We start from the raw sequence: 16,756 nt of genomic DNA, 5'->3' as shown, positions 1-16,756 counted from the left end.
AGAGGAGGTGATGAGAGAAATGTGAAGATGTCAGACGGTGTGAAGGAGGAAAGGTGCGTCCCAACTCTTCCTGGAATGTTTTTATGGCTCTCTGGAATGTCCTGTAGAATCTCAATCCACGCAGTTAGCAAAGCAAAGCACCATCTTTTTATTTCTGGGAAAAAATAAATAAGAAAAACTCCTTATTATCTCCATCACTTTAAAGGTTTAGTGGTGCTGATCTTCTGCTTTAGCTCAAAACATGAACTGTTGTTCTGCCAATGGAAGAATTCCTCAGAAATAACCAAAAGTTTCTAAAAGTTTCCAAAAGGCAGCACTGTGTTGGTTCCAGAAATGCAATTTATTAGTTCAGATATTTAAACTCCAGGAATGCAAAACAGAAGTATCAAAAGTATAAAGACATGCATCTCTAATTCACAAAGTTCTGGTAAGTTCTGTAAACATCTGGAATCAAGTCTCACAGTTTCAGGAAAGATGTGGAGAAAATCACAGACGTTCCAGTGAAGGAATCAGAAAACTTAATCTGGGACGGTTCTCAGGAATGTCAGGTGTAAAATGAAGTCATGACAAAGAAACGCTCAACATCCAGTAATTAAACTCCATGGAATGTAACTCGTAAACTTCTGGTGAGTAATCTGTAGGTTCAGAAAACATATTGGAGAAAACTGGAACGTAACTTAAATACTGTGGTCATAACACCTGGAAATGATGGAAACATAACATCCAGGTTTCAAGAAACTGGGAATTCTGGGAAAGTAATCTGTAAATCTCAAGTCATTTGTAAAGTTCTGGTTTCATGATTTATAACCTGTAGATTGAGGTGTTACCTGGAAGTTATGGGAAAGTAAAGTTCAAGTTTCAGTAAGTTGTAAATTTTGCCAAAGATATCTACTAATATTACAAACTATTTAAATAATCTGTAATTCAGTGAAAGTGTTTGCTGTAAACACTGATTACAGTTCAGGATCTGCTGAAGAACCTGAAGGTCACGGATCTTAGATTCCAGTATTTTACCGTCTGATGAGAAATGTCTTTGGTTGGCATCTTGCAGTTGTGACAATATATTAGAGTGAAAATGCTGAACTTTGACCTTTCGTCCAGTTTCTGATGTGAACGGGCTCAGTTCAGTCTGACGCCGACATGGAGGGTCTTTAAAACAGCAGCCAGATCAGACGTGAGAGTTCAGACGGCGAGGGGTGCATGAATGTTCCCGTTTGGTTTGTCTGGCTGACTTTCTGCCTGCCACATTCCAGACTACAGTTCAAGAGTTCATTTAATTCATGAACTCTGTTGAGGCGCCACACCCAGCCGGCGGCACGTTGAAACCCTTCTCACCAGTTCCAGTTGCCTTACCGCTCCGTCTGCATGCATGTGTTCAGTTGTCTCTACATGAATCTGGGTTGGAGTTTCTCTCACACAGGTGCTTTCACTTATTCAGCCCGGTTGGACTTCAGAGTGGGTGGGGTGACACTGACTGACAGTTCAGGGACTTTGGTTCATTATGAAGTGAAACTCCTGAAGTGGAACAAACAAAACGAGCCGCTGTGTCACGCAAAGAACCTTCACACAAATCAGAACTAAAGAGAAAACGACTGGATTTAACCGGTTTCTATGACTTTCACCTTTTATCTGCTTACCAGTTTCCCCTTTAAGCTTCTGTAAAAGTAAAAATATGACAGATTCTGAAGACTGAACACATCAATGGTTCACATATGAGGCCTCTGAGAATCTGGTTACGGATCAGTGGAGACGTCCTGAAGCCTCTCCTACATGCTGTAAGTGTTTGTCTGATTCCACACACCTGACCTTTATGAATGGATGAATACTAGGCAGCTGCACCAGTCGATGTCACGCAGAGGACGCTGTTTTAGAGGCATCTAAAACGAAGGACAGGGGGCGCTAAGGAGCAGGGATGGAGATAACTGGCTTAGTGGCTTTGCAGATTTCCTCCAGTGCATAAGAGTCCAGCTCAAAGCTTCAGGAGATTCCTGTCAGTCCTGTTCAGAAAGCTTTAAACAAACTCCAGTCCTTAAGGGGCACTTTGCCTGTAACTAGGTCGTCCTAATGGGTTAATCCATAATATAAACCAGGGGTCAAACTCCAGTCCTCCAGTCTCTGTCCTGCAGGTTTTAGATGAGCCTCAGGTACAAAACCCTGGAATGAAACGGCTTCATTACCTCCTCATTGTGTGGATCGGTTCTCCAGAACCTTAATGACCTGATTATTCTGTTCAGGTGCAGCAGAGGCTCATCTAAACGTTGCAGGGCAGCGACCAGGGCTGGAGTTTGACACCTCTGGTCTAGACAGTCCGGTTCAACTCTGATCCAGATCAAATAAATTAACTCTGGTCCACCTACAAACATGGGTTTGGGTTCTGTGAAGTGAAATCTGTAAATGGACTACAGTGCAGGGCATTCTGGGTAAATGCAAGCAACACAAACAGTTTAGTCTCGCACTAGAATGGCTCCAGGTTTTGACTTTTACCAAAGATAACAGAAAAATCCTCCAGATGCTGAACTCTGACATCACTCCATGTCTGTTTATATTTGGTGAAGCAGGAAGTTGGACTCCGTTTCTTCTTCAGAGGTTTTTTGTCGTTTCCTTCAGTGGTTCTTGGTGCAGCGCCCCCCACAGGCGGTGAGGGGAACAGGCTGCTCAAAGGGTTTGGTTGGTTTGACTCAGAGCAGCAGCTGGAAGCGGAAATCTCCCAGACTGTTTCCAGTTCTGGACCTGCTCTACATACTTTCTTAATAAACTGGCTACAGAATTAACTTCCTCTCCAAGAAATTGCTGAAGAGTAGAATGATATGAAACTTAATTTAAACATGTTTGAGTCATGTTTGTTCCTTTTACTCAGGACTTCATCTACAGAAACACGTTGGCTGGTTTTGGAACCAGTGGATACCGGACTGGTCTCACAGCTGAAGTCAAGTTCTCCATCTCACAGGTGAGACATGATGCTGATCTCTGAATTACCTCTCAGTCATCATCTAACTGCAGTTCTCCTCGTTCAGACTTGGACTGTGCCGTTTCTGCCAGGGAGTCCGGTGGATGGAAATCTGTGAGCTGAGGAGATGAGAACTGGTGGATCTGTCAGAGGAAGGTTCTGTCCGGATGAAATCTACCAACGCAGGAGATTCTATGAAAACTGTTTCAAATAAGTGGCTGAAGCAGAAAGATCTGCCTTCTCAATGTTTTTTAACCACAACTGTGAATTTTTATTTTTACAAAAACTGAACCAGAAGATGCTTAAGAAGCAGAATGATCAGACAAACTGGAAGAATTTCATAACAGGAAGGAGATTTAAAACCGCAACAATCTGGTGGCGGAGAACTCAACTTACATCACGTATTAAAATGGTTGAGAAACAGCTGAGCTTTAACAAAGAAGAGAAAAGAGTCAACGCAGACGAGGAACTGAAAGGAGAAGAATCCAAACTCGAAACAAAAGTTCACATAAACTAAAGGAAACGAACTGAACGAATAAAATGAAGAAAAAATGTTTAAAAAAGAAAAAGTTCAAAAAGTCTCAAAGCAAAATCAAAATAAAACATCTAATGGAAAAATAACTCAAGAGCCAAATTACTCCTGAACATCATCTGGATCTCTGACCCGATTCCTCCTCAGGTCAACACCGTTAAAGAACCCCGGTACCAAAACACAACACAGGCCGCACTTTTCAGAACCTGAAACTCAGAATTAACCAGTTGCTTTCCATAGTTCTGGGAATTTAACTTTTCAGGTTTTTACTGGTTACTTTCCAGTAAGTTTCTAGTAACTTCAGTTAAAATGTTCAGTAAGTTGCACATTTTTACATTTTTTATGTTAACCTGCCGGGTTCCTTTGGACCAGAATACGTCATTTTAATAACAGCACCATATTTATATGTGTATTTTATTATTCATTCTGTGTTATTTCTTCTATTTGCTCCTGGATTTCCTGCCTCTTTCCTCTGTGTGGAGGAATAAAGGACTGAATAAAAGGTTCTGCAGGTTCTGTGAAATGAAGTATTAAATGACTCCAGCAGAACCATCTAAACGTTGGAGGATGAGAACCTTTTTCATCTCCTGGATTCGTAAAAGAAAAAATACTTTATTAATCCCACATTAAATAGTTCATGTTTCTCTGTGTTCTGTGTTGAACTGTTGTTGGACCATCTGCTGCGTCCAGAACCTCCTGTTGGGTCTTACAGCTGCAGCAGATCTTTGTTTCAGACCTGGTCAACCCATAAAGAGAGAGAGTTGTGTACTGTGAAGTTTAATCACGGTTGATTTTAAACATGTTTTATGAATGAAATAAATATGAATTTATTTCCACTAATTCATCCATAACTATTTCACATCAGGGGGTTTTACTGTTTGGTTTGTTGCAGCAGGTTGCTGAGTTTCAACCCAACAAAGGACAAATAATAATAAATAATCCCAGCAGCAGGACTTTAACCATCAGGCTGTGGTTAAAAACTTAAAACGGAACAGGAAGGTTTGAAAGGCCACAGAGCAGATGGTTCCCATGAGGAACTTCTCTCTTTAGTTTCAGGGTCTCCTCAGTCTTTGTTCAACATGAAGACAGAATCCATGGAGCTCACTGGGACTCATAAACCCAGAGTTCACCTGTCTACAGGTAAGACTTTATGTATTATTCTGTGAAGGGTTTTACTTTTATGACATTAATGATGCTGCCAAGGAAAATCCTGACAGATGGATCCAAAGTAAGAGTCGTTTGAGCTGCTGCAGCACAGTAACGAAAACGTTTTGCAGCTTTAAAACCATCTGTTATATGATATTTATATCATATATATATATATATATATACTACTGTTAACAGGACTTTAACAAAATATACAGTAAAATTGTTGTGTCACTACTTTTCAGATTTTATTACACTAAAGCCATATTACAAACTGTAATGAATAAATATTTCTTCGATATTCTGCACACAAATACCTCATGATGGGAATGTTGGATGAAGGTTTTGAGTGAACTGCAAATTTATTAAAGGCTAAAAAAATAAATATTTACAAAAGTATTCAGAGCCTTTGATTAATAGTTTGTTAATGAAACTGACAGTTGAGCTTTTTCCACTGATCCTTGAGTTTCTACCGTTACGTTGGAGTCTAGATGTGCTGAATTCAGCTGACTGGACTTTATTTAGGAAGGCAAACTGTCGATATAAGAGCTCACAGGTCAGAGGTCAAACAGCAAGCATGAATTTGAAGGAACTGTCTGTAAACCTCAGCCAGGATTGAGAAACAAACCTGTGGACGGATCCAGAAACATTTCTGCTGTTCTGAGGTCCAGTGAGCTCAGCGGCCTCCATCACTGGTCAATGGAGGACGTTTGGAGCCTGCTGACCCCCAGGGCCAATCTGTCAGAGCACCAGAGGAGAATCTCAACCATCGCTGCAGAAATCCACCAATCAGGCCTGTTTGACAGAGCAGCTGTATGAGAGCCTCTCCTCAATAAACGGGTCAGTCTGGAGTTACCACAAGGCAGCCGAGGGACTCGGAGCAGGATGAGGGATCTGTGTGTAGAACTATGAGGAAAGACATTAATGCATTGCAATCTGTAATAAAGAATGTAGCATAAAGGAAAAAGCACATCAGGAAATAGTTCTGTGATCTTTATTCAGTATTTGGTATCATTTTTCCAATTAGGTGTCAGGACTCCATCCAGGAAATGGTGTCTGTCCACAGTAGCAATCTGCTGGGTGATACTGGTAATAATCACTGGTCTGCGCATCTATTGTGAGTATAAATTATGCCATCCTTATACACATGAATAAAGATTCAAGTTTCAAAATAACATTTCTGGGATTATTGGAAGCCGCTGGTCTAACATGGAGACAAAAACAAGACCTTCCCTCCAACACCAGCTGTAAGATTACATTATATAAAGTTCTTCTCATGTTTTCTGAAGCCTGCATTAAAAACATTCTGCATTAAAACAAGGCAGTAGAGTAACCAAAGGGTTAAGTACAGCACTGACTGGAGAGTGGATCTCTTTAGCTGGATTGAATGATTAATAGATTCATCCTTGTCAGTGTGGAGTTGCAGGGGAGATGGAAACTGGCTCCAGAGATCATTGCTGTTGCCAACAAAGACACCTTCTATTAAGACCTGAAGTTATGTTATTAGTTTATTGTTACACAAGGATATTCAGTTCTACCCTCATGTGGAACAGGAATAATACTGGAATGTATTTTACATCTGTGAAATGTAACCAAAATTAATCAAAATTATGTTTTGTCATTTTAGACACTTTTCTCCTTTCTGCTAAGTTGAAGGACTCTGAGGATGTAAATCAGCATCTTAATGAAAAACCCCAGATACTACAATCAGATTTATGGCAACTGCAAAAGAAAGAAGTTGCTACAAAGGACTGGAGAGAACCTCGCTTTGAGTGGACCACAACGTCCATACTACTACCCTACACCACGTCCATACTACTACGCCACACGACGTCCATACTATAGACCACGTCCATACTACTACCCCACACCAAGTCCATACTACTATGCCACACGACGTCCATACTATAGACCACGTCCATACTACTACCCCACACCACGTCCATACTACTACACCACACCACGTCCATACTACTACACCACACCACGTCCATACTATAGACCACGTCCATACTACTATGCCACACGACGTCCATACTATAGACCACGTCCATATTACTACCCCACACCAAGTCCATACTACTACGCCACACCACGTCCATACTACTACACCACACCACGTCCATACTATAGACCACGTCCATACTACTATGCCACACGACGTCCATACTATAGACCACGTCCATACTACTACGCCACACCAAGTCCATACTACTACGCCACACCAAGTCCATACTATAGACCACGTCCATACTACTACGCCACACCAAGTCCATACTACTACACCACACCACGTCCATACTATAGACCACGTCCATACTACTACGCCACACCACGTCCATACTACTACGCCACACCACGTCCATACTATAGACCACGTCCATACTACTACGCCACACCACGTCCATACTACTACACCACACCACGTCCATACTATAGACCACGTCCATACTACTACACCACACCACGTCCATACTATAGACCACGTCCATACTACTACACCACACCACGTCCATACTATAGACCACGTCCATACTACTACACCACACCACGTCCATACTATAGACCACGTCCATACTACTATACCACACCACGTCCATACTATAGACCACGTCCATACTATAGACCACGTCCATACTATAGACCACGTCCATACTATAGACCACGTCCATACTATAGACCACGTCCATACTACTACACCACACCACGTCCATACTACTACACCACACCACGTCCATACTATGCTACACTTCCACACTACAATACCACTAATGACACCACATCATATTCATAAAACACCACATTGCAGCAAATCTAAGTGGTTCTTCTTCTTCTTTGACTCCCTTTTTTAATCTTTTTGGGTCACCAAACTAATTAAGAATGAAACATTGTGGTTTGGAAATGTCTTGAGGTAGAACTGTACACTGGTCACACATAACATTTTGACCAACAGATGTTATTGTTGCAACTGTTAGCAGGTGGGAGTCATCCATGTTGTTTTGAAGGACCACTACTGATTGGCAGGTGGTCGTGATGTCATTCCTGATTGGTTATGGTGAAGTGCCAGTTTCTCACCAACAGACTCAACACTTTAGTTCTGACTTCCTTAAAACACAATTCAAGTCATTCCAGATGTTTTTTTTTATTTCCAGCCAACCTTCTGATTTCACATAAACAAGAAATGAAGACAAACAGGATAATCTATTATTAATCTCTTACTTTTATAAAAAGCATCAATTATTTGTGTCCAATAAGCTCAGAACAAACTGATTCCTTATCCATTAGAGATTTTTTGATATTTGATGGTAGAGACTTGTTTATAACATTATTCTATAAACAGCTTATGTTTTAATTCATTTCAGTGACTTTCTACTTCTACCCATCTGACTAAATGGTTTGATTTGTCTTAACTGGATTTTAGATGGATGTTTCTGTTTACCCTGTACATCATGGTGGACTTTACTTTTACAGCTCTGAAATATTACTGTAAATGAATAAAATCTGATTTCTGAAATACTTATTTTAAAGTAGATGTATTTTGTTCATAACCAAATCCTTTCGGTAATATTTTGAAGTGAGACCCAACAAATGTAAATTGCTTGTGTTTGTTGAACTGTATAAAGATGCATTCAGATATTAACAACAATAAAAATCTAGCCACAAATAGTTAGCATAGTACAGTGGTGTCCATAGTCCATTATCAAGTTCTTCATCAGCTAACAATTAGCATTTTACTGTGATATTATAATTAGCAAGCAGATACAGATGAATACAACAACCCTACCATCATGTATTTAAATACTCTGTATCTTTTCTGTCAGGGAAGGAGCAGCTGCTTCGCCCAGCAGGTTAAACTCGTCTCAAAGCCACTAGCAGAGACACTGAACTCTCAGTGAACTGCTTTGGTGGCAGTTTGTGGTGGAACTTCTCATTAAACGTGATAACAGGTTTACACATGTTGCTTGGTCCACTTACAAGAATGAAAATGTGAAATAGTTGGTTCACTCATCCTCAAAATCTTTGAGAGAGAAGGGAAAGTTTTTACCAACACATTAAATTAAATGTCTGAAACTCTTTCTGTCTGGTAAAACCTCTTACTGCATATTATTGGGCTGTTTTTTCTCTCAATGTATTCCCAAATGTTTTGAAGACTTTTTCAAGTTAAAAATAATTTGACATCTGACAACAGAGAAGTTTTAGCACTTGACAGATTGATGGACTCGGCTAATAAGACCTAAAATTGCCTGTGAGCCTCCAGTTTGTGCAGAAGTCTCACTCAGGTCCTGGTTGTGCTCTAGAAATCTCGTCTCTCTTTCCTGTCTGACTTGATCGGCTTTTTTCATGTATGGCAAAAAAAAACTTTTCAGGATGAGAAAACAGGTCTGAAGAACATTTAAACACTTTTAACATTTTTAGAAAAATCCTCCATCAATTTAGATCTGTTCCTAAAAGTCAATCTTATGTTGTAAAATCTTCCCACGGTGGAAACGGCTGCTGTTAAATTTGAGATCTGTTACCAGATTAATATTCCAGAATATTCTAAATTTAAGGAAATTAATTCTTCAGTGGGTTGTAAATGTAGAAGTTTTGTGTTTACTTCCAGAGAAAAGCTGCTGACCTTCCTTCTGAGTGGAGCTGGAGTCAGTTGTGTTTGGCGGCAGGTTCATGTTGAGGTCTGTGTCCTAGTCAAAGGGCCGCGGCGGCATTCCTGTTCGGAGCTTTGACCCGGTTCTGCAGTCTGGACCCCCGGCCTGTGAATCCAAAACAGCAGGGTCACGACCTCGCCATGTTTGTTTGAGGTCGTGCTAGGTGTCACAGCGGCCGAGCAGCGGCGGCCATGACGGGCTCCGGAATGACAACAGGTTCAGCCGGAGCGTTTCCGCCTAATTTGTTGGTGTTTTTCTTTCCCAAAGCCGGAGCTTAGCCGACAGCGCAGGCCGTTTAACTCCATCAGTGTTCCGCTTTATTTTCGAGCCGCTGTTGTTCCCCTGAACCCAGACCGCGACCCGGTTCTGTTTGAACAGCCCTCCACGGGCTTTAAACTGTTATTATTGCATTTAAAAATTCAGCAGCAAATCCCTGAAACAAAGAGCAGAGCGCTAGCCAAACACGGAAGTTCACAGGTTGGGAAGGAGTCATTCTGCAACACCTTCATGTTTTCTGAGGAGAAAAACTTCACCAGACTCTGATTGGACATTTCCACCCACTAAACTTCAGCTAACAAACACCTGAATGCTTTAGCTTATAGTTTCAGGTTTAAATGAAGAAAACTGGTGCTAACCTGAGTAAATGTTGCAGGAACCAAAGCAGAAACTTACCTTGTGTGTTTTCAGCAGAGCTGCTCTGATTGGCTGCACCTGTGAAAGAAAAGCCAATCAGAAAGGCTGATCTGATTGGCTGCATGCTGGTGGAGCTGTTAGCACAGCTAGCTAACAGCTAGCTAACAGCTAGCTAACAGCTAGCTAACAGCTAGCCTGGGTTCCTGAAGCTGTCTGAGCTCAGTTTGCATGTTCTCCCTGTGCAGGTGCTGGTTCTCCCTGGGTACTCCGGCTTCCTCCCACCTTCCAGATACATGCAGCCTGAAGCTGAAGAGGAAAAGCAGCAAATTTCACTCAAAAACGTTTTTTGTTTATTTTAGTAAACATGGAAGCTTTAAAAGTAAAACGTTTTTTGAGTTTTTATAGAAAATTTCTGAGAGTTAATCTAAAATTGATTCTCAGAAATATTTTTAGTAAATTTTCAACGTTTCAAACTCAGAAGTGTCCTTGTTTTTTCAACTTTTCAGAGTTTTTTGGTAGAAATTTACTCCTTTTTCAGTTCTGAAATGGTCTCAGGTTTGGTCTCCAGCTACAGTTCAGATCTTTGTGCTCCATTCTAACTTTTCTTTCTGCTGCCATCCTAACAGGAAGTCATGGTTGTTTTGAAGCAATCTGATTGGCTGACAGGTTGTAGTTTTGTGCTGCACTGCCCCCTATGGGTTTGGCATGTTTAGATCAACGCCCAGGGAATTTATGAGTTCATGTGGATCAAAACCTTTCTGAAACAGATATTATGTGGTATAGATATTGGTTTTCAGAAAGACTTAGCTACTCCTCACAAAGCTGGTTGCCATAACAACCAGTGACTCAGCATTTTCCGATCAGCTTCTCCGTTTTACATTTATCCCAAACCAAGAAAGCCTCAGTTTCTTAACCCAGCAGCCTGCAGTGTGGTTTATGGAGTTTTGTGCCTTCAGGATCATTCCTACAGTTTTACCTGATTCTTGTAAAATGTCTTTGAGTGTTTTGCCAAATTAAATATATTATTAATATGTTATTATTATAATCTCTACAGGCATTAGTGGCTGCAATGTGTTAAGTTTTTCTTAAGTTTTTGTTTTTTGTGCCTTTCTGTTGAGAAATGGATCTTTGATGAGTATTTTTGTATTTTTCCTGTTGATGTTTGTCACCTTAGAGGAGTTTGGAGGTTTAATTGGGAATTCAGTTCAGCAGCGGTTCAGTCAAAACCTCCTGGTGCAGAAAGTCTCTGAGCTGAAAACACGTCTGACCTGCTGGTGACCTCCTGCTGGAGGCGACCGCAGCTTGCATGACTGATCAGACGGCCATTTTTTACAGTGTATCCGTCTGTCCCTGCTGTAAAAGCAGAGCGGGCCGTCTGTGTGTCTCTGTGTGAGTGTTGTTGCTGAGTGCAGTGACCTGAGGTTACACTCTCCCTGTTCCCGTTAGCGTAAATATCCCTCTATTAGCAACAAGTGATCTGAAAGCTCCGATCTGTCAGAGCCGCTGGAAGCTTTTAGACAGACAACAGAGGAAAACCAGCACCGTCTCTTTAACCCCTCCACCGGCCGCTTCAGCTGCAGCGCAGGAACGTCCTGCTGCAGCGCAGGAACCTCCTGCTGCAACGCAAGAACCTCTTGCTGCAGCGCAGGAACCTCCTGCTGCAGCCGGGACTACCAGACAGGCAGTGGATTGTCTTCCTGAGGTTTGATATGTTCATCAGAGGCAGGAACCTCGACCCAAACCGGGTCAAAATATGACCAAGAGCATTTCAGTTCTCTGAACCAACACCTTCATTTCACAGGAGAAATGAAAGAACAAGTTTTATGTTAAAACTTACAGAAACCTGAAGAAACTTTTTACAGCCACAACGTTTCACATGTTTTTTATTTGTGATGCGCTCAGAAAAAATAATGCATAATTTTGAAATGAAAACAAAATGTTACATGTTTTTATATGGTACAAAAAATCTTAAAAGTGTGGCATGCATCTGAATTCATCCTCCTGTGTCAGAACTATTTTCTTGTCCCGTTTTGACACTCAGAATAAAATCTTTGCAGATTTATCTGTTCAACACGTTTGGACAGATAAACGGAGTTTCGCCTTATTAAAAGAAAAACAGTTTTTACATGTTTGGGATCATTAATTGTTTTTCATTTTGTTGACCAGATTTTTTTCCATTCTTAACTTCAGGGCCGAACAGAATCATTTCAGGAGCCACAACTGGCCCCCGAGCCACAATTTGAACATCGCTGATATAAAACATCCCATAATATCTGGCTGTTTATTGATGATGCTGACTGTCCTCTAAAGAACCTCAGAAACCAGAACCAGAACCTCTGCAGCTGGACTCAGGTTAACGTCTGCAGGATTTTTAGGATTTTATTTTTAAACAAGCCTTTTTCTGAATGACTGCATTAATAAATCATAATGAAACACATTTACATGAATGCAGAGTAAAGCAGGAATGCTGGAGGGTTATGAATACTTTCAGTTTTCAGATTCATCTTCCTGCTTCTTTAAACAGAGCTGATCTCTGCTCTCCTCCTCTGACCCAACATGGCTTCCGTCTGCTGCCACTGTAAATATTTATGAATGTTTGAGGTGCTCAGAGGTTCACGGTCGCATCTAAAAGGCTTTCTGCCCGAACGCTGTAATCAGTCAGGGGTTCAGGTGTCGGTCCTGCTTTGTGATCTGCAGCTTCAAAATTACACTAAAGGACAGCAGAGAGAAACAGTTCAGAAAGACGAGTGTTTCTTTCTTTAAAACCTTTTTTCTGCTGCTAATTCCTGCAATTCTTTACATCTAACCTCAACAATGTCAGTTCCTATCAAACAAAAACAGAGTTAAAGTGGAAAACCTGATGCAGGTGCATCAAACATACCAGCACTGACCTCAGAGAAACAAATGTTGCTGCCCATCAACCTGGGAAGGGTTCAAAGGTCATCTCCAGACCATCTGAAGTCTGCAGAGAGGAAGATTATTCTCAAGAGGAAAACATGTCAGAGTCTCAGCAGATTCAGAGCTGAGAGTCTGACGTTCCGCTCAGAGCCTGTCGGTTAGCCTGCCTTTAACCTGCAGGCAGGATGAAGGTTAAAGGTCATCAAAAGGTTAGAAAAAGGCTCTTAGGAAGTGTTGAAGTAGGCCATAAAGCCTCCTCCCACCTGTCCAGCACGGTGGTGGAGGAATGATGATGTGGGCTCGTTTAGCTGCTCCAGAACCTGGAAACCAGAACCAGAAGTTTTCTGTAACGGAGTTTCTTCTTCACTGAGATCATAAAAAATAAAGTTAATTTTCTCTCAGTTTATCAGGAGAAGAATCTGTTGATGTTGATGTGGAGGATGGAGAATCTGTTCTTCCTGTGGAGCTGAATTTAAAACTAAATCTGCTCTTTGACCCGATGTGATGATTTGTTTGATTCTTCTGTTTCTATCAGCAGCAGTTTGCAGACGATACTTTCTGATCCTCCTTCTTTGTAGAGCTGGAGAAAAATCTATTCTATTGATCGATCACATTATAGGTTTTGTGGAAGATTTAATTATTTAAAGATGAATTTTTCCCACCAAGGCTTTTGGTGACCTTTAGTGGCCCAGAGTGACGTCCGAACGCCACGGCGGCCATCTTGTTTGAGATGATTTATTTCTTCTAATTATTTAGACTTTAAATTTATATCAACTCTGTAACAAAATATACAAAACGTTCAGGTTAAGTTTTGTTTTTCCAAGAATGAAGTCATAATGTTAAAAGATTACAGTCAAAGTAACACAAGAATAATCATAAGACAATAAAATCTAAATAATAACAGAACAAAGTGCTAATGTTAGGAAAATAAAGAAATAATTTTATGAAAACTCCAACATGAAAATAACAAAAATCTTTTTTCTCATTAAACTTTTTTCTTGTAATTTTAAAACATTTTCTGGTGAAATTGCCTTTTTGATCTGTTCATTTTACGACTTTATTCTTTGATTAAAGTCATAAAATGACTCACAAAACTGATGACTGAAATAAAAGTCACTTTTAAAAATATTGTTTGACATTTCTAATTTCATTTCTTAGAAAACAAAAAAAGCTTAAAATTGGAAATTTGATCCAGTGTGAAATTATTTTCTTTATTTTCTTTATTTTCTTTTAAAGCCATATTTTAAAATCAGCTTTAAGGCTAAATTTGTTCACATTATCAATAAAATAAATACAACTAACAGAATCTGATAGAAACAAAGTGAACTTAAGAGAAACAGGAAATGAGAAAACAGAACCGAACCGAACCGAACCGAACAGAACAGAACCGAACAGAACAGAACAGAACCGAACAGAACAGAACAGAACCGAACAGAACAGAACAGAACAGAACAGAACAGAACAGAACCTAACCCAACAGAACAGAACCGAACCAAACAGAACAGAACAGAACAGAACCAAACAGAACAGAACCCGGACCGGATCCTAACGTCTAAATCTGTTTTAAACATCAGGATTGGAAACTCTGGCTCTCTGGTGAATCAGAGTTTAGATCAGAAACAAGGAGCTTCACGTCTCCCACTTATTGTCAATGCAGCCATTGTTCTCTGAAAACTGAAGATGTTGATCCTTAAATCCAGTTCTGGTGGGTCGCTGACGTTTCAGGGGATGATGGGAGATAAACGGAGGTTTCTGGACGGAGGAGAGGAGATTTACTGAAGAACATCATCAGGATTCAGGAGGATCAGTTGAACAAAGAGGGGAAACCTTCAGTCTGTCTGAGTTCAGGAGGAAAACCTGAAATCCCAGAATATCTCCCAGACCAACACGGCTGATAAAAACCAGTAAAGCTTCTGATCGAATGTACAGGAAGCAGAAACGCTCTGAGGATCGATCCTCCGCTGGTCAGTCACTTTCCACACCAACCTGCCTCAAGTTTGTCTTTTATTCAACAAGATCCTTCAAAATAAAACCCTGTAATTAAGTCGACTTTACCTTCACTCTGAGATTTACAAAACAGAGGATGTAAAGTGTGATTCCTGTGAGCTCCTGTTCTCACCGTCAGACGTTTGTTTTTCACACAGGAAGGACTGCAGCTGCGGGTTGGAGGTTGAAATCCTGTGTTGTTTTGGGGCAAAGTTTCTAAATCCAGATAGAAACCGAGTGAATGGGAAAGGACCACCGTGTTTGGAAAGAAGAGCTCACCTTCGGTCCACAGCTGCAGCATCTGATTACATTCATACAAAAACAATAAATCAATGATTGTGTTGCTTCTCTTCAGACTCCTGGAGTTCAGGTTCAGCCTCTTCATGTTGGACGTTTGCAGGATTTGATATGAATTTCTGCCCATCAGTCAGTGAAGTTTTACAAAGCCTGACATTCATCATCCTGAAGAATAAACAATTATTTACTAGAGGAAAACGTTTCAGAGCGAAGTGAATGTTCCCAATAATGAAAACATTCAGAGCATGAAGATCAGAAAACCTGAGGAGCTCCACCTGCAGGCCTCAGTTAGCTGATTAAAGGTTAAAGGTCAGGAAAAGGTTTCATGAAGTGATTAGCTGAAATCGTGAAGGGAAGCAGAGCACCAAGTCAGCAGGAACATGTGACTCCAGTTATCAGGCATGGTGGTGGTGGGTGGTGATGTGGGCACAGGAACTGGAAACATTTCAGTCATTTAAATCTCGTTCCCACTGAGTGGGAAGGTACGACTAAAGACTAACTGGACTGGCAGGATTTAACCCAAACGCAGCGCGAGGCGTTAAGGTGACGCACAAAAAAAAAAGATTTCAGCAAAAAAACTGAATTTAAGCATCAAGACTTCATGTGATCATAACTTTAGTCAACTTTTCTGTTTCACTGACGTTTGGTTAGCTTAGATAGTGTCTTTAAAGCAATGAAATGAAAGAGTTTTTAAAGTCAGAGGGAAAGAAATGTTTGGTTCTGGTTGGAAGTGAAGCCAGAATGTTAGGAATGAGCATCTTAACCACTGGTTCAGTCAGTGGGGAAACCATTAAACCCGGTTGGCCTGTGAGTCACGGCATCATGTTAAATCCTGCGATCCATTTCACAAAGCGGTGGAGTTTAGACAGACTGAAGCAGGTTTACTGCGGATTCTTTTCAGGGATCAGGAAGAGCCGCTCCCTCCAAACCGCAGAGCTTTGTTTACTGCAGTCGGCCTGCAGAACGCAGCAGGCCGACACACTTCATCACTTCACAGCCGTTCGCCTGACTTCACAAATGCATCAGTGCATCAAGAGCTGCAACTTACAGCTGTTTGCAGACAAGAAGCCTTCCTCCACAGACACACCATGCAGCTCAACCAAAACAGTGATTAAGGTTTCAACTCTTCACCTCAACATCAGAACTGCCGGCGGATCCGCCACCAGGTGTAATTACAGGTGAGAGACGGGCGGCGGTCCAGCTCACGCTACCTGCTTGCGTCAAAGATGCCTCTGCCTTAACCCGGAAACGAGGTGTGCTCCGACACACGCGAGCGTTCAAAAAGCAAACGTGAAAACAGTGAGCAGCAGATTAGAGGCTGTAAACAGCAGCAGAGGAAACACAAAGTTCAGAGCAGGCAGGTTTTACCGTCTTACTCTGAACTGGTTCATTTCATTCCTTCTGAGGCAAAGAGCTGCTGTTTTCCTCTGGATTCTTATTCCAAATAAATGCATCAATATTGTTCTTCTTATTGTCTTTCAGGCAATAAATAAATAAAACTGTTAAAACAAGCACAAAATAGCATAACACTGAGAAAGTTCAATGCTAAATTTACATTTAAATTTGCTCCTTAAATTTGGAATAATTTCCAAAAAACAGAAACCGAGTTGATCTGACATGAGATTTAAAACGAAGACAAAAACTGATGACACATCGTGGAAAATATCACAA

General features: G+C 40.9%; 1 protein-coding gene and 2 long non-coding RNA genes across 7 annotated transcripts; 1 reads left to right on the top strand and 2 right to left on the bottom strand.

Annotated features, from left to right (window-relative positions):
* Positions 1-226: 226 nt before the first annotated feature.
* On the bottom strand, positions 227-16,374 carry LOC122842833. 3 transcript variants are annotated; one of them, XR_006372618.1, is made up of 7 exons: positions 16,134-16,374; positions 13,066-13,168; positions 12,796-12,976; positions 9,944-9,982; positions 9,244-9,376; positions 5,254-5,531; positions 227-1,515 (listed from the first exon to the last, which is right to left on the bottom strand). It is a non-coding gene; the product is annotated as an uncharacterized LOC122842833 (long non-coding RNA). The 3 variants fall into 3 exon arrangements; XR_006372619.1 differs by having other exon boundaries at positions 13,066-13,122; XR_006372620.1 differs by having other exon boundaries at positions 13,066-13,122; positions 16,217-16,374.
* On the top strand, positions 4,456-6,404 carry LOC122842834. Its single transcript, XR_006372621.1, has 3 exons — positions 4,456-4,619; positions 5,653-5,742; positions 6,253-6,404. It is a non-coding gene; the product is annotated as an uncharacterized LOC122842834 (long non-coding RNA).
* On the bottom strand, positions 6,410-8,778 carry LOC122842815. 3 transcript variants are annotated; one of them, XM_044137012.1, is made up of 2 exons: positions 7,307-8,778; positions 6,410-7,234 (listed from the first exon to the last, which is right to left on the bottom strand). In XM_044137012.1, exons 1-2 carry the CDS (start codon positions 7,361-7,363, stop codon positions 6,425-6,427), a joined length of 867 nt encoding a protein of 288 aa, XP_043992947.1. In that variant the 5' UTR covers positions 7,364-8,778; the 3' UTR covers positions 6,410-6,424. The 3 variants fall into 3 exon arrangements, with proteins under 3 accessions (XP_043992947.1, XP_043992949.1, XP_043992950.1); XM_044137014.1 differs by having other exon boundaries at positions 6,410-7,252; positions 7,331-8,778; XM_044137015.1 differs by having other exon boundaries at positions 6,410-7,192; positions 7,331-8,778.
* Positions 16,375-16,756: the final 382 nt, after the last annotated feature.

Source organism: Gambusia affinis, linkage group LG13 (assembly GCF_019740435.1).
Source record: "Gambusia affinis linkage group LG13, SWU_Gaff_1.0, whole genome shotgun sequence".
NCBI classification, from domain to species: domain Eukaryota; kingdom Metazoa; phylum Chordata; class Actinopteri; order Cyprinodontiformes; family Poeciliidae; genus Gambusia; species Gambusia affinis.
This window is presented reverse-complemented; position numbering and strand designations above follow the sequence as displayed.

Excerpts from the sequence above, each read along its gene's own strand:
- LOC122842815 (XM_044137012.1), bottom strand. The coding sequence starts at position 7,363 with ATGGACGTGGTGTGGTGTAGTAGTATGGACGTGGTGTGGTGTAGTAGT. Across the intron at positions 7,235-7,306 it reads GGTGTAGTAGTATGGACGTG|GTCTATAGTATGGACGTGGT; the intron begins GTCTATAGTATG and ends AGTATGGACGTG.